This window comes from Equus quagga, chromosome 1 (assembly GCF_021613505.1).
Source record: "Equus quagga isolate Etosha38 chromosome 1, UCLA_HA_Equagga_1.0, whole genome shotgun sequence".
In the NCBI taxonomy this organism is placed as follows: domain Eukaryota; kingdom Metazoa; phylum Chordata; class Mammalia; order Perissodactyla; family Equidae; genus Equus; species Equus quagga.
Window position 1 is genome coordinate 93,868,204 of NC_060267.1, and position 15,657 is coordinate 93,883,860.

At 62.7% G+C, this 15,657-nt stretch overlaps 1 protein-coding gene across 7 annotated transcripts in view; it reads right to left on the reverse strand.

The window, feature by feature from the left end:
- The window catches only part of BRD3 (bromodomain containing 3), a 71,375-nt gene that overhangs the window by 23,546 nt on the left and 32,172 nt on the right, over nt 1–15,657 (reverse strand). For 2 of the 7 annotated variants that reach the window (XR_006890675.1, XM_046676359.1), the window contains exons 1-4: nt 8,095–10,146; nt 7,696–7,779; nt 6,803–7,150; nt 14–339 (exon numbers count right to left, since the gene is read on the reverse strand). Coding sequence is in view for 6 of the 7 variants with exons in the window: in XM_046676359.1 (XP_046532315.1) it covers nt 14–226 (213 nt within the window). In the remaining variant the exon portion in view is untranslated. Of the gene's footprint in view, nt 1–13; nt 340–6,792; nt 7,643–7,695; nt 7,780–8,094; nt 10,147–15,657 lie in introns of those variants that run through there. The other 5 variants (XM_046676369.1, XM_046676388.1, XM_046676405.1 and 2 more) reach the window with 5 other exon arrangements.

The window sequence follows — 15,657 nt, forward strand, 5'->3', positions numbered from 1 at the left end:
GACGGGGGCTCACCGGCAGGTTCAGCTTGATTGCGTCCACGGGCTGGTAGAAGGGCCAGGCGAACTGGTGTTTCCAGAGCGTCTTCACCACCACGTTCTGCATGTACTGCAGCTGGTTGGTCTTGCGGCCGGGCTTGGCGGGGTTGGAGACCTCGGGCGGTGGCGGGTTCACGGGGCCCGGGGCCACCGGGATCCCCGCGGGGGCGACCGTCGTGGTGGTGGACATCCTCCGGCTGCTCGCTCACTGGCCGTCACAGCAGCGGCTCGGGGAGGCCCTCAGTTCCTCTGTGCTGCCCCTGGAGGCACGACGTCCCATTTCTGGGCCCAACCAGGCAGCACCTATGGGGGAGAAGGGACGGCAGGGACAGGCTGGTCAGCTGGAGCCCCAGCCTTGGCTGGCTCCCCCGAGCACACCCGTGTGGTCACTGCAAGGCCAGTTCAGCCCGCTCAAGCCGCTCACCTTGATCAAGGCAACCCTCACCTGTCACAGAACCACTCTCTGACTACTGCTCTCAGACCAGGGGAGGAGACACCGGTGAGGGGGGATAACGCGAGCACCTGCCACCTGGGCAGGTGGGGAAGCGCACCGGCAGGAAGGCAGCCGTCCGGGTGAGGGCCGCACACAAGGCCACTCCGCTCACGGCCCACCAACCGCCTGCCTGCTGGGACTGACTCTACACCGTTGTTGACCTTGGCAGTTTTTTAGGGAATGGTTGACATGCAGACAGCTACAACAGCGACCTGAAAGAGCCGAGCCAGGCAGGCAGAACGGTGGCAGAACCACACTCGGGGCGCGGAGCCGAGCCCCTCTCGAGCGAGTCCGCCCGCCAAGCGAAGTTCTAACGTAACCATGAGAACCTGCTCTGGGTTTGTGATGACGACCAGCCTGTGACACGGCCGGCCCTCGGCTAAGTGGGAGGGCGAGAGAAGGCGGGTTGGACCCTGCACGCTCGTAAGGGGTGGGGAGGCTGCTGCAGGCCTCGCCCCGGCCCCCACTCACTTGTGGGGACGCTCTCCAAGCGCAGAGCTGGAGAGGAAGAGGACACTGTGGGCCTGCACGTCATCAGGAGATGACCAACTAGGGCCCGGAGGAGCAGTGCGCAGTAACAGAATGAACAGGGAACCCCAACGCCAAAGTCCCCAGATCTCTCAGGGGAAAGCCGGTGGCCCCACTTCTACGTGTAGGGCACATAACAGACTGAGGGCTGCGCGCTGAACCCTCCCTCTGGGGGGCAGGGGTGCACTCTGCTACACGATAGCCTTTTATATGTTCTTGTCACGATGTCAGATGGGAGGCTGGGCGGCAGCCGCCTGAGCCAGGCGCAAACCTGGGTCACCCTAATGCCTCGCTGCCCCACCCCACCCCTAGCAGGTCAGCGAAGTCCAGCAGGGCCAGGGTCTGCCTGCGCCTGGCCCGAGCACTGCTGACTCCTGCAGGGGTCTCTGTGAAGCCCCTGTGGGTCTGCCCTTCCCTTGATGGATGGTCCAGGCCTGCACAGCAGCGGTGGTCCTGCTTCAACCAACCCAAGTCGGATCAAGCTGCAGATCAGCTCAAACCCTGCAGTGGCTCCATCCGGCTCAGCGTGAAAGCACCGTCCCTGCTCCGGCCTGCAGAACCCAACGTGACCCATGACTCGTCCCCTGCCAGGGCTGCTGGGAACTCCCTCACCAGAGGGACAGGCTCATTCCCTCGCCTCCTTCAGGCCTTTCTGCTCCAATGCCACCACCTACCAGGGCCTCCTGGAACGTCCCAGACCCTGGACAGTTCAGGGCTGCAGAGCAGATGCCAGGGCCAGCCTCCCCAGCCCAATCCCAGCTCTGCCCCTCGCCAGCCACGGGATCCGGTCCCCTTGTCCCCACGGGGCTCTGTGAGATGCAAAGAGTCAAACACACAACACACTCAGGCTGGTGCTGGACACACACTGAGCACCCACAGCCCTGCTGTGACCACTGCGGCGGGTCCCTGGAGCTCCAGAGGGGAGGGAGGATGTGCTGTGTCCCTGCGCCTCCCAGTGCCTAGAAGACCGCTGGGGCACCGTTGGCCCCCAGGTATGGGACAGTGGGCGGGTGCCCAGTACCTGGTGCTCCTGCACAGCCCAGGGAGCCAGGGAATGGGCAGAAGGCAGCTACAGGCTGAAACTGACCTGTGGGGACATAGCGCCCACAACTGCCAGCCAAGCGCAGGCTGGCCTCCTCCACACACAAGGATGCACAGGCACGGCTCACTGCCCTCAGGACCCAAGGCTGAGCCCTCTGCCTCCCTCCCTCTTCTGACCGCCAGCCCACACTGCTCCAACCTGCTGCCGAGCAGGAAGCCAGCTCCAGCCACAAACACGGAAACGCATCCCCTATCCCCGTTGTGGCCCAGCAGGAGCCAGGAGCCTGAGGCCAGCAGGGCCAGAGAGGCTTCCTGGGTCCTGCTCCCCAGCACAGGCGTCCCCTTCGCACTTTCAGTGGGACCCAGATGACGTAGATGACGCAGCTGCCCACAACCCAGGGGAAACATGGCCAACCCCAGCAGGGTCTGTGAGGCTTAGCGGGGACTTGAGCTAAAAGCGCCAGGCACATGTCCTGCAGGCAGGTGCCCCCTAATCTGCAGGGAGTTGCACATGGCAACGGGAGCCCCCTTTCTTGCAAACAAGAACGTCACCCCGAACACCTCCAGTGAAATGAGGCAGGGGGTACCTCACGCTCTCAGATGCCTACAAGAACGTGAGGATGACCAGGGGGGTCTGGCGGTGCACAGCCCTCCCCCACAGCAGAGGCAGGGGGTGCTGCCCTCCCCCAGCCTCACACACCTCCCTCCTGACTTGTCCTCTGTCCCCGGCAACCTGGGCACCAGTTCAACAGGGAGGAAGGAAGGGCAGCCAGAGCGCGAGAGGTTGGGGGCCCCCACAAGCCCCTTCCATCCTGGGCGCCAGGACCCACCTCCTGGGAAGGGTCGTGCTGGCTCTGGATGGGCAGCTCAGGCAGGACCCCTTTCCAGTGGGAAAACACCTCCGGCTCCCAGAGCCACCCCGGGAGGGAGGAGGACTAAGAGAGGGACTCCCAGGCCATAAGACTGCAGAGGCCACCCCGAGCTGTCCCCTCTGGGGTGGCTGGCAGAGCCAAGAGGTTGCGTCGCTCCCTACTGGAGCATGCACATCATCACAGCCAGGCCGAGCAGAGCCACAGCCAGCACCTGGCCTGCCCTTCCCGCGTCGCTTCTCCAACCAGACACCGAATAAACCAGAAGACATCTCTGCACTGACACTACAGACGCCAACAAGAAGGAAGGACACCCACACCGACTTGGGAAGTTCCCGCTGGAAGGCAGAGAGGTGATGGAGAAGCACCTCCTGGCCCCCAGGAGGACAGGATTGTCATTTCCTGCTTGCATTTCTGAATGGGCAGGTTTTTTTAAGAACACGTTACTTTTGCAACAAGAAAACAGGGTAAAGGAATTTCTATTTCGAAACATTGCTCAAACACAAACCAAAGACGGCTGCCCAAAGACAGCCTGCCATCTCAGGGCTGCAACAACCCCAAAGTCTGGGCCGGCCCACAGCAGACCCCGGGATCCAGTCAGCCACACCCACATGGCTTGGATGGCCCGAGGAATCCCGACAGAGCCTACTTGTCAGGGCAAAGCCCAGGGATGGAAACCACGGGCGCAGTTCCCGCTGCTCAGGCTGGCGACACACAGCGCAGCTGTGCTGCCTGTCAGCCTCCCCGTCTGGGTGGGGGATCAGGGCCACATTCCGAGACCAGGAAGGCAAATGCTGCTTCCAGAATGAAATGAAAACTTAGACTGCTAGCTGACCCTCTCACAGGGTTCAGGCCTGAACCAAAATCAGTAACGGAAAAAGCCACAAGGCGATATGGAGGTTTAAAACAACAAGCGGGCAAGATGCCTTGAAAAAACTCAACTCCAGCCCCCAGGGCGCCCAGCGATCCCCTGGAGCGCCTGTGGCCTCACGAACACCCAGGGTGCCCGGCAGTCTCCCAGATGCCCGGAGCGCCTGGCGATGCCCCTGCATTCTCAGGAACAGCTTCTCTCTGTGACGAGTCCAGGAGCAGGGCTGACACCATCAGCCAGCACCCACTTGCTCGCTGCGCCCCACCACCCTCTGGCCCAGACCTTGCTGGCTGTCCCCCTGGATGAGACAGTGGAGAAAACACCAAGAAATACGTGGGTGGTCAGCCACGGCCACAGCCCTTCACCTCTGCTGAGGGTGAGGCACCCACGTAATCTGGAGGTCAGAGTGATCGTGCCCACTGCACAGACCGTGAGGCTGAGGCTCCTCCATCTTGCAGGGGTTTCCTGGGCCGACCCACGTGGGGACTCAGGGACATAAGCCCAGGACCCTGTGCCTCCCCGACCTGGCTCCTGGCATCACAGGCAGCCACAGGCCGAGAGGTCCTAGTGACTTAAGGACAAGATGGCCTGCTGCCACCTGCCAGCAAGGACACCAAGCGGGGAGCCTGGGAAGAGGCGCCCGGGCCAGCAGCACCCCTCCCGGAGGCCCAGGCCTGAGTCTAACCTCGGGCTGGAGCCGTGAAGAGGGCTGCGCAGAGGGCAGCGAGGAGCACCCACGGGCGTCTGCCACGCCAGGGCTCAAAGCCCAGCTCCCCCTCACCGGCTGACTTCCCTGAGCCCAGGGTCCCAACTGTAAAATGAAGAGTGCCCGGCACAGCCACCACCTATGGAGTGCTCCCAGCCCTGCCCCAGCCCCACCACAGACACGGCGCCACGGCTTGCCATCCACACGGATGTGGGGGGCCCAGGGACATCCGGGCCAATGGCTGGAGAGATGGGGGACGCTGGCCCCTTGAGCTGGAAGAAAAGGAGGTGCCCCTGGTTCTGAAGCCACCTAGGGAGGGGATGCAGCACATCAAAAGGACAGGGACCAGAGCCCTAAGGTCACCCTCGTCTGGGTGCCATGTGGACAAAACGAGGTCACACTTGGGAATGGACCCAGAACATGTAGATACTTAAATAACGTCTGCCCAAAACAAACACAGCCTTCCACCTCTCCCAGCCTCCACGTCCCCCACCGGGCCCAGGCTCTGAGGGAACACAGGACACCCCAGCCCCTTCCTCCGGCCATGCCAGGCTGAAGAGAAACGCCCAGGTCCCACCCGGGCACAGTGGCCCAGCTGCCCTGCCCGCCTGGCCTCTCCAGCTGGCAGTGGAAAAAGCAGGAAGGTGCCAAGGGGGCCAGTTGGCCCTGCTCCTGCATCCACTGCTGGGGGACCCGCAGCACCTTCTCCTTGAAAGAAGTAAAGGCAAATTCAGAGTGGGAGCGCCAGAGGGTCCGGCCCCATACCGTGGTCGAACCCCGTCGTGGCTGGTTGGGGACACCAAAAGAGGGTCACAAAAGAGAAAGCCCGGCTGGGACCCCATTTCCTAGGGTCTCCGGTCAGCCCATGGCAGCACTTCCTGGGTGCTGGGCAGAGATGGGGAAACTGAGGCCCAGGGCGCTCAGAGCTCTCACCACGGTGCCCCACTGTCTCTCGGGGACAGGCGCTCTTCTCTAGCGGATGCCGTGGCCGTTCGGCCTCCAGGGCTCCCCTGCGGACACCCACTCTGCTGCAGACAGCCATGAGCTGGGGACACCTGACTTCCCCGAGGCCCCAGCACCCACCCCACTCAGGACTCGAGCAGCCAGCTAGTGTCCGGCAGCAAAAGGGCTGGGAGCAATCACCATCACCCCCAGGCCTGCAGCTCATCGTCCGTCTCTCCTCGGAGCTGGGCGTGCCGACCCGGAGAGCCTTTTGGATTTCAGAACCCAGCGAGTTTCAGAAACCATTCCGGGGTAGGGAGTCTCTCACCCCCACCCCCACCCCCACCCCCAGGCTCTGAGAGAATGGCCCAAGCCAAATACCATATTCTTCAGGAAAGCACCCTAGGTTCACCCTGAGGATAAACAAGGACCACAGGCAGCCTCTGATCACCTGCAAGAGGATTAGGAAAAACACTCCATCCTCAGAGCTTTCTGGGGTTGGAGTTGGAAAGGAAGATGGCAGCCCTGTGACAAGGGCCGGGTTACTGTGTATGGCCTCTGTGCCCAGCCTGGGAACCCCCTCACACAGCCCCCCACGTGCTTGGAAGGGGGACAGGGCGGCGCCGGCCCCATTTCATGGGCCAGCAATTGGGAGGGGGGGGTGAGGCTGGCGGGCGGCACCTGGACTCCAGCACCGGTGCCCTGAGCCAGTTTGCAAGAAACGCTTGCTGGAAAGGGAACTGGGGGGCGCTCACTTCAATACTACTTGATGAGCTTTCGGACTCGATGTTAATACTGTGGGGGGACAGTGGGATTGCAGTTACAACTTTTTAAAAACCCTTATCTTTTAGAGAAAGGCACTGAAAGTCTTACGCGTGAACTACATCTGGCATTTGCTTCACAGCGATGGGGGAGGGGGTTGAAAGTGGACGGGGGTCTGGAGGAGCCAGGACCAGGAGCACTCAGGGCTGAAGCCGAGCACCCTGAGGGCTACCTACTAGCCCCCGACCTGTCTGCATTGGGAAGCTTCTATGCCACCAAAAGGAAGAGGGCAACGCCCCCTTTTCCTCCGGTGCTCAGGACCCTGCATCCCCCACCCCCACAGCAGCTGTGAGAGCCGGGGGACAGGACCTTGCTCCATCCCCCTCGCCTGGCAGGGAAGAGGACCCCTGTGGTGGGGGGTTGGGGGGTTCATCTACAATAACCCAGGACTGGGTGAGGAAGTACAGGTACCAGAGAGGCCCCAGCACCTTGAGACGAGGCACAAGATACATAAACTCTATTAGCTGGAAAGCCTGCCCCTCACCTGCACCTGCCTGGGTCTCGTCTTCTGGAGTGAACACACCGGGGCAAACGTGCAGCTCGAACTGCAGGGCATCAGAGCCTGCAGGCGCACCTAACCGGCCGGGCTGGGAAGCAGTCTTCAGAGCACGGCCTGAGGTCTGTAAGGACAGGTGACGCAGGAGCAGTCCACTTCACCGCGGAGCCACCCCACAGGAAAGGAGCCTGCCGAACCTGCTCCCAAGCCGTCAGCACCCGGTGCCCACCACGCGCCCGCTGGCAGCCGCTTCACTCCAGAAGGCTGTTTACTGCACAGACGACACTTCCCTTGTGTGGTGGCCCTCAGGTCACAGCGCCACTGGCACTCCTGCCTCATGGCGGCCCTGCAGGGACATGGTGCTCCCTCTGAGGACGGCTGGGAAGCCTGCACCAAGCGCCCACTCAGGCTGCACACAGCAGGGCAAAGACGGAGCCTGGTCTCCCAGCGGGGGAAACTGAGGCTCCGAGACCCTCCACCACTTCCTGGGGGCTGCCAGCCCGCTGGGACAGGGAGGCAGCACATGCACAGCTGGGTGAAAGTCAGACACAACCTGCCCTCGACATGAGAGGATCCTGAAACTGCGCGGAACGGAAACTCAGACAAACCACAAAAGCCCTCGACACCGGGCGAAAGCCCAGACATCTGGGGTTCTGGCAGGATCCTGAGGAAAGACACAGGCGGCCAGCAGGGAGGGCAGGGGACACTGACCGGCCACCCTACCCTCCAGGGGCACACCCACTCCACTCCGCGAGGGGCTCTGTGCTGGACTTTGAGGGACAGGAGAGGCCAGCCTGCCAGGAGGGCCGCGAGCACACCCAGCCCGGTTCCCACACGCCAATGGACAGAGGAGGGGGCTCGAGGCTCCCCAGCTGGGGGGGGGAGGCGCACTGTGGTCATCTCTCCTGCTGCTTCCCCCGGTCCCTGGGCGCAGCCTCCAAGACGGGCCTCCTTCCTCTGTGGGGAACTGGAATCCTGCAGAAAACACAGAAATCCAGCCCCCTGCAGGTCACTCAGCCCAGAGGGACACGGGGAGAAGACGCCCTGGTCCAGGGCTACTCAGGGTCCCTGGACAATCGGGGAGGGAGTGGGGACCTCCGCCCAGCCGCCACTATGGAAAAACACCCAGAAAATTCAGCAGTAGCCACACTGGCCTTCCCACCATGGTGCCGAGCCACAGGTAGGCCCACGGGCTGGCAGATCAGGGCCTCCCGGGCAGCTGGGACCAGAGAGGTGGGGGGATGTGGGCCTCCAGGCGCGGGATGGAGGGGCAGATGGATGCTCACTCACCAGCGCACAGCACAGCGCCTCCAGTCACGGGGGAGGACCAGGTTGGAAGGCGGGGAGAGGCCTGGCGCCCCACTCAGGTCGACCGTCCACGCCAGCAACGAGAATGGCCTTCAAACATCAGCCTCCTGAGCAGGTGGGGGTAGGCTTGCTCTCCACTCCCCGAGAGGGTCTCCATGCCCCTGGGGGCCCCGCTGCGACACTCCAGTCCCACCTCCTGTGGCCGGTCCTGGCACAGCACTGGCAGCAGTCACATGAGCTCCATTCTCCAAGGGGGGAGGGAGGCTCAGAGGTGAAGGGGCACAAGGTCACCCGGCCAGAAAGAGGCAGGGCCAGGCCTTGAACAAGGCCGTCCACCCCCAGCAAAGGCTCCCCACCCCTGCCTCTCGGAACCCCCACCACAGCCCGCAGAGATGGGGGCTGACCTGCAGCAAGGGGCCGGGCCGCCCTCCAGGGCCATCTCACAGGGGCCACTCTAGCTCCTCTCCCCGGGTGGCCAGGCCAGCCTCTTCGGCATACACGCTGACCAGCGGCCACCCCAGGGCTGGCCCTCCCAGAAACCAGATCCGTGAGGGCAGGGCCAGCTTCAGTGACAAATGCAGCCAACTGCCTCCTGTCGTGGGGCCAGGGGAAGGGGCCCCGGGGCAGACCTGCAAGGGGCCCTAGGGATGGGCGGAGGGGCGGGGGGGCCCACCACCCACTGGGACCTGCTGGCTGCCGCCTCCCTCTCACCAAGCATACTCTGAGCCCATGCACACCCTGTCCGGGGAGGGAGCGGTGCCACTAGTGCTGCCACCCGAGGGGCCTCTGCCTGGAGCACCGCAGCCCTGAGCTTGCCTTGGGTCTGGATCCCACCCGTGCTCCCACAGCAGGGGCCCGACCACAGCAGCCCAGCCCCATCAAACATGCGGGGCACTCCCCCAGGGCTGTCCTAAGGCACCGGGCGGGCCTGCAGGTGGACCCGCAGCTGCGGTCCCCTTCCTGACACTCACCACGTCTTCTCGGCTTTGCCCCCATGCACCCTGGGGACCCAAGCACCTAACGCTCCCCACGCTTTCTCAATCCAGTTTGTCCTCACATCTTGTTCCTAGCCCCCCTCGGGGAAGCGGCCTCTGAAGGTCCCCCTTCCTGCTGGAACGTTAGCCTCGACACGGACCCCAACACACCGTCTATGGTGGGCGCCTCTGGCCCTGCTGAGTAGGGCTCATGCTCCCCCGGGAGGTGGGGGGGGGGCCGGGCCAGCCGCACTCCTCACCTCTACGAGGCTCTGTCCCCACGCCTTTTGACCTACCCCCAAGAAAACCAACAGAAAGAGCACAGACTCTACACTGGCAGTGTCTCTCAGGAATAAAGCCCCAAGAGGCTTTGGGGAGACAAGCTCCACACACACACTTTCAGAAATGCTGAGTTCTGGCCCAGATACCTGGGAGGCCAGGACGTGGGGTCATTCTTCTGGGGAGCCCCAGCGATCCCCACATACAAGTAGGCAGGGCAGCCCCCCCAGGTCAGGCCACCCCCTGCACTGAATGACCCTTCCACAGAGCTGGGAGGAGCAAGAGACCTACAGCTCAAAGGGGAATGAGTTCAGGGGACACGGTAAGTGAGAAGAGTGGTGTGACCAGTGTGATACTTCGTCCTAGAAAGGCAAGGGGAGGACCGTCCTCTCCGGGTCAGTGGGTCCTGCAGAGGACGCTGGAGGTCAGGTGGTCACGCACACTTACGGGGGTGGTCCTGTGAGCAGCAAGGCTCCGCGTGCCTGTGGCTCCACCAACTCCGCAGTTTCTAGAACAAAGTCGGGGTGGAGTCGACCTGGGGCCGGGTGCTGCCCACAGGCGCTGCTCTGCTACAGCGTAGGAAGTGAGACGGGAGCGCTCCTGGGCCTCTCTCCTCTGAGCCGCCCGAGGAGAGCCAAACCAACGTCTTTACCGTGCGCCACTTTACACACCACCGCCACCGGGGCCGCGCTCCACAGACACACCACCGCCACCGGGGCCGCGCTCCACAGACACACCACCGCCACCGGGGCCGCGCTCCACAGACACACAAACAGGAGTCTTTACCGTGCGCCACTTTACACACCACCGCCACCGGGGCCGCGCTCCACAGACACACAAACAGGAGTCTTTACCGTGCGCCACTTTACACACCACCGCCACCGGGGCCGCGCTCCACAGACACACAAACAGGAGTCTTTACCGTGCGCCACTTTACACACCACCGCCACCCGGGGCCGCGCTCCACAGACACACAAACAGGAGTCTTTACCGTGCGCCACTTTACACACCACCGCCACCCGGGGCCGCGCTCCACAGACACACAAACAGGAGTCTGGGCGGTCACTGCTGCCCACGACAGTGCCCGGAACCCACTCGTCACCCCCCCCCCCCCGCCCAGACGTCTGCCCGGCACGGCCTCGTCCTTGCTCTCCAAACTGGTCCCCTCAGGATCGCATGGCTGGGGGTGGGGGGGTGAGGCACCTCCTGAGCACCCGGCCACCCCTCATCGTAGCATCTGCCCACCATCCACCCGCTCAGCGGTGGGGTCCAGATGCACCCAGGCCCAGCCCTTGTCCCATTGTTGCTTGTCTGAACAGAACATCCTCCCGTTTATGGCCCGACGCAGGTGCATCAGCAACCAAGCCAGAGATAAACACTGAGTCACTGTATTCCAAACCTGGCTGTCCCCACAGGTCTCTCCTCCTGCCGGGTCTCATCCTCAGACCCCCAGCAGTGGCCTTCAGGAGGCCTCCTACCCTATCGTCCCACTTCACAGGGAAAACGAGGCCAAGAGAGCAGAGGCCCACGGCTGCGAGGCCCGGAGCTGAGATGTAGGAGCCCAGGGCCACAGCCCCATCCCAATGGTGAGGGGCAGCTGGCCTTGCCCACTCCTCACTCCAGCTGCCTCTCAAGATCAACAGCATGACGGGTACCATGGGGCGCAAGCCCAGAGCAAGACCCAGGAGGGTCCAGCCCGCGGTAACCAGGGTCTGTGTTAGGCTCTGTTGCCCACCCCCAACCCCGTGTGTGTGCACACATGCTCCCAGGGGCCCACAGCTTTCCAGAGCAGTAGGTGAACATCCTCTCCGGCCCTGGGGAAGGCTGTCCGGGGCCTGGAAGCCCTGGACAGGGACCGGCAATGGCTCCGAGCACAGGGAGTGCAGCCAGGTGGCCCTGCCCTGCTGCCCACCACTGAGGTTAGCCTCCCCCCGGGTGGGAGGGACTGTGTGCACCCACAGGCTCCCAGAGGTTGGGCACCCATCTTACCGTTTCTGGGAATACCAACCACCAGTAGGGGGATGTCACTATGGCCCAAGCACTTCCTGCAAGCTCGACTCGACATCGCCCCTTCTGGCCCTCTGACCAGCCTGCAGGGGGACTTCTGTCATCCCAGGAGACAGTCACTCAGCCATCTGTGTCTCCCCACCCCACCGCCACAAACGGCCACAGCCCAGAGGCAGCTAGGACAACAGAGCACAGAGAGGGTGTGTGCTTTATCTGTCAGTCCACAGCCAGCAGGGCCGGAGCTCTTCACGCCCCACCCCTGGCACTGGGCTGGCACCACGAGCACCATCGATGTTCTCAGGGCTCCGTCTGATGGTGCGAGAAACAGCAGTCAGCTGGGGAGCACCCCATCCTGTAGACCATACTGCCCCTTCTCTCCGTTTGCACCCACATGCCCCCCACCCCACCCCGTGACACTGTCATGCCAGCGCTGGAACGCCACGTTCCACAGGGAGGGTCTCCCCAAGTCCTCCTCCTTCTGGTACCGCATGACCAAGGTCCAGCTGCTCAGTATGTGACTGTGCTCTGTGTGGCACGTGCTCACGCAGCGGGCAGTCGTGACCCAGACATCATCACCTGAGGGCCAGGCGCTGCGTCAGCCCTCACGGGAGGTGCAGACACTCCTGCCCCCAAGTCCGAGGCTTGTCCGAGGGACAGCAGACCTCAGCAGGGACGCTCGAGCCCCAGCTCCTCGTGACATTTAGGACCTGTGATGGGCGCCCCACTCCAGCCCCACCGGCACCCTCCTGAACACGCTCCTCAGCTGGAAATGCTGTCACACCAGCTACCAAGCCCAAGTTCCAGCCACACACAGAAAACAGACTTGGAGACACCCCAAATGTCTCTGTGCTCCAGTGTGACACTTTCCAAGGAGCAGGAAAAGTACTTTCCCAAACACCCCATTAACTTCTGACAAACTTTCCAGGACTTCAGGGACCCGTGGCAAGGAGGAGGGTCTTCCTTGCCAACGCGTCTCTCGGCTGGCTCTAACTCGAGACCATAAAGGCCTGAAAGAGAGGGTAACTGAGAAAGGATTCTCTTATAGACACTTAAAAGCTGGCGAAGGAAATAAACTCTCACCCACAACCCTGACACAGCACAGCTGGGGACCCTGGCCGCACACACGCCGGTGCCTGTTATTTCTACTTTGGACGCGCGTTGAGAGGAGCCAGGCTTCAGCCAGACACGTACTCGTGAATGACCCCAAAATGTGACGCTTTGCCTTTAAGAGCCCCCAAGCTGCTCAGATGACAGGAAACACAGGTACCCAGGGCCAGGGGGTGGGCACTGAAGGGCTTCACGGGCACGCAGATGTTGAGAAGGCTCGACACGCCAGGCACCACCTGGGCAGTGACCGGTAGCCCTAACCAAACACACCAGGCAGCCCAGCGCTGCTGACACCTGTTGATCTCCTTTGCTGAAACAAGTGGGTAGAGCCTAGGGTGGGTGGGAGGGCGGGCTCCCAAGCAGACCTGAGTCACCGGGGGCCCCCAAGTTCGCAGAAGGCAACAGAAAGCAAGTATGCAGTAAGCAGAGCACTGCTCTCTGCCATAAATCACTACAGTCTCTCTTTTGTCTTTTGGTAAGGAAGGTTGGCTTTGAGCTAACATCTGTGCCAATCCTTTTCTATTTTGTACGTGGGACGTTGCCACAGCGTGGCTCGATGAGTCCACACCCAGGATCCAAACCTGTGAATCCCAGGCTGCCGAAACGGAGCACACAAACCTAACCACTACACCACTGGGCTGACCCCTGCAGTCTCTTCTTAAAGCAAGGAACACTTCAACTAGATACCAGCCTGCAGATGCCAGGTATGAGGGTTTGCCTGCAGGGTCTCATCGGTTACAGCCCAACGATCAGTGGGGGAGACAAAAGGGGAAGACCAGGCTATTCGCTGATCCATACTGACCCAGCCGCTTCAACTGCCCCGAAAATCAAGTGACCTGCAGAGCAGCTTCAGGCAGGTCCCCAGCAGCAGCCGTTGGGGACAGTGGGCTGTGGCTCTGCACAGGCCCCCACCCCTGACCCAACCCCAGCTCCCCATGGACCAACAGACAACAGGGTCGAGCAGTGGTGGACAGAAAGCCAGACAGGCACCACGCCTAGGCACTGAGGCGGCGTCCTTTAGTTTGTACCAACTGCTCCACTCTGGGGGCCGCCAGCCAGCGGGCCAGCGTTCCCGAGGGAAAGCTCTGCCACCGAGAACCAGGAAGTAGCTGTGCACCTCAGCACTTGCCGGGCACAGGGCTCCGGCAGCTGGCAACTCACCAAGCTGGAGGAAGAGGGCACAGGAAGAAGCCTCCGGCCGCGGCAGCAAACTGGGCGGTTCACTGTTTTATGTGTTCCCCCCTCCCCCCCACACACACACTTTCACTTTCCGCCCGTGACTGCTCCTGAGTCAAAGGCGGGAGCAGAGTGTTTACAAATCCCGTCCTTTATCCAAAGCTCACTTCCGAAGCATGTGTGAGCTGTTGTCGAAGGAAAGCAATTACTCTACTCTCTAAAAACAAAACAAAAATCAGAGTGGTCCCGACTGTGCGCCTGCCCGGGAAAGCGTTTTCAATCCCTCCACCCTGGACGCCCCGTGGCAGGGCTGGGGCTGGATCTGAGCCTCTGAGGAGCTGCTCCGCTCCGGGGCGGGTCTCCAGACATCGGCCGAGGCACCGGACCCCCCGAGGTTACTAGAAAGGTCAGAGAGAATGCCCCAACCTGGAGGCCGCCCGTCCAGGAACGCCGCGTGCCCTATCCTTCCTGATCTGTAACCACCAGCACACATCAAGGCCTCAAGACAGAAAAGGGCAAACACAGAGCTTTATTTGCAAGTGAGAGGCTGCATTCAGGGCTGCCAAGGAAGGGCCGGGAGGGAGGGCCGGGGAAGGAGGTCCCTAACCCGAGGACTGACCCTTGCAGGGGTTCAGACCTTTACTTGACCCCCTTGAAAGCCACAAATACTCCCCGGGGAAAATGCCACAACCACAACTTTGCGTGGATTTCAGCGTCTCCCCAGGGCTACTCCATGAACCAAGGAAAACAACCCCCATTTTACAGGAAAAAGTAAGAGAGAAAGCCTACAAAACAGCAGAGTAAAAAGAAACTTTCCTCTCCGTCCTCACTAGGGGGGCGGGGGTGCATGAAGAGGAGGGGCCAGAGCGATTCCTTCGCTGGCCTTCCTCCCGCCCCTCCAGCCCTGGTTAGCCCACTGATGCAAATACCCCCCCTTACCTCTGCAGTCAGGAACCCAGCTAACGAGGGGGAGGGACAGCAGTTACGCACTTATAGGGAGAAAGCTTTCAACTAAAACGAGGTGTCGCAGGACATTCAGGGACTCGGCCCAACGTAGGGAACGCACAACAAGGACAGGGGACCCGAGCGAGGTGGGTCTTCTAGCAGACCCCGTTCTGTGCGTCCACTTTCATCTTTCCAAAACTGCCCCCGGGCCCCGAGGGAAAGGACGCCTCGCAAGGCCTCCAGCCCGGCCCTGACCCCGTAGGAGCAACCAGTGGAGAGAGAGAGGCGACGTCCCTCGAGTCCCCAGTACAGTACAGTAAGGCCATGAGGACGTGCGAGTTTGTGGTGAGCATTTCTCCCCGGGTGGGCTTGTGCCATGCTGTCACGCCAGTGCCCACCCGAGAGGGAAAGAGGTGAAGCACCCCCGCTCCGCCAGCTCCAACTCGACCTCGCCCGGATTAAGCGCTTTTCAGGCTGATTTCAAAACGGGAACTGGGTCTCCTCCTGGCCTGGCTGCAACGACCCAACAACTCAAAGGGGCTCAAAGTCAGCTCCGGGCCCCGAACTCTGGGAGGAAGCGGCCCCCACGCCACGCCGCCGGCTCCTGGGGCGGCCGCGCAGGGCCGGGGCCCGGGCCCGGCCTCGCCCCCCGCCCCGGCCGCGGCGATGGCCCCAGCGCGAGCCCCCGCGGCGGCCAGGAGCCAGGACGGGCGGGGGCGCGCGGGGAAAGTGGCGCCGGAGCGCACGGCGCGGCCCGGGACGCCGCCGCGCACCTTCCCCTCCGCGTCCTCCTCGATTTTCCCCCTTCGAAAGATGGCGGGCAGAGGAAAGGGGGAAAAAAATCCCTTCCGTGAGGGAGGGCGCGAGGGAGGCCGGCTGGCGCGGGGCGCGCGGGCCGTGCCAACTCCGGGCTGCGCGCCCCGGCCGCGGCGACGCCCCCGAGCCCGGGACGCGGGCGGCCGAGAGAGAGCGCGGGCAGAGGGCGGAGGGGAGGGAGCCCGCCCAGCCGCCGCGACCCCGGGCGGCCCCCGCGCTTTGTTGCATCGTGGCCGCGCAC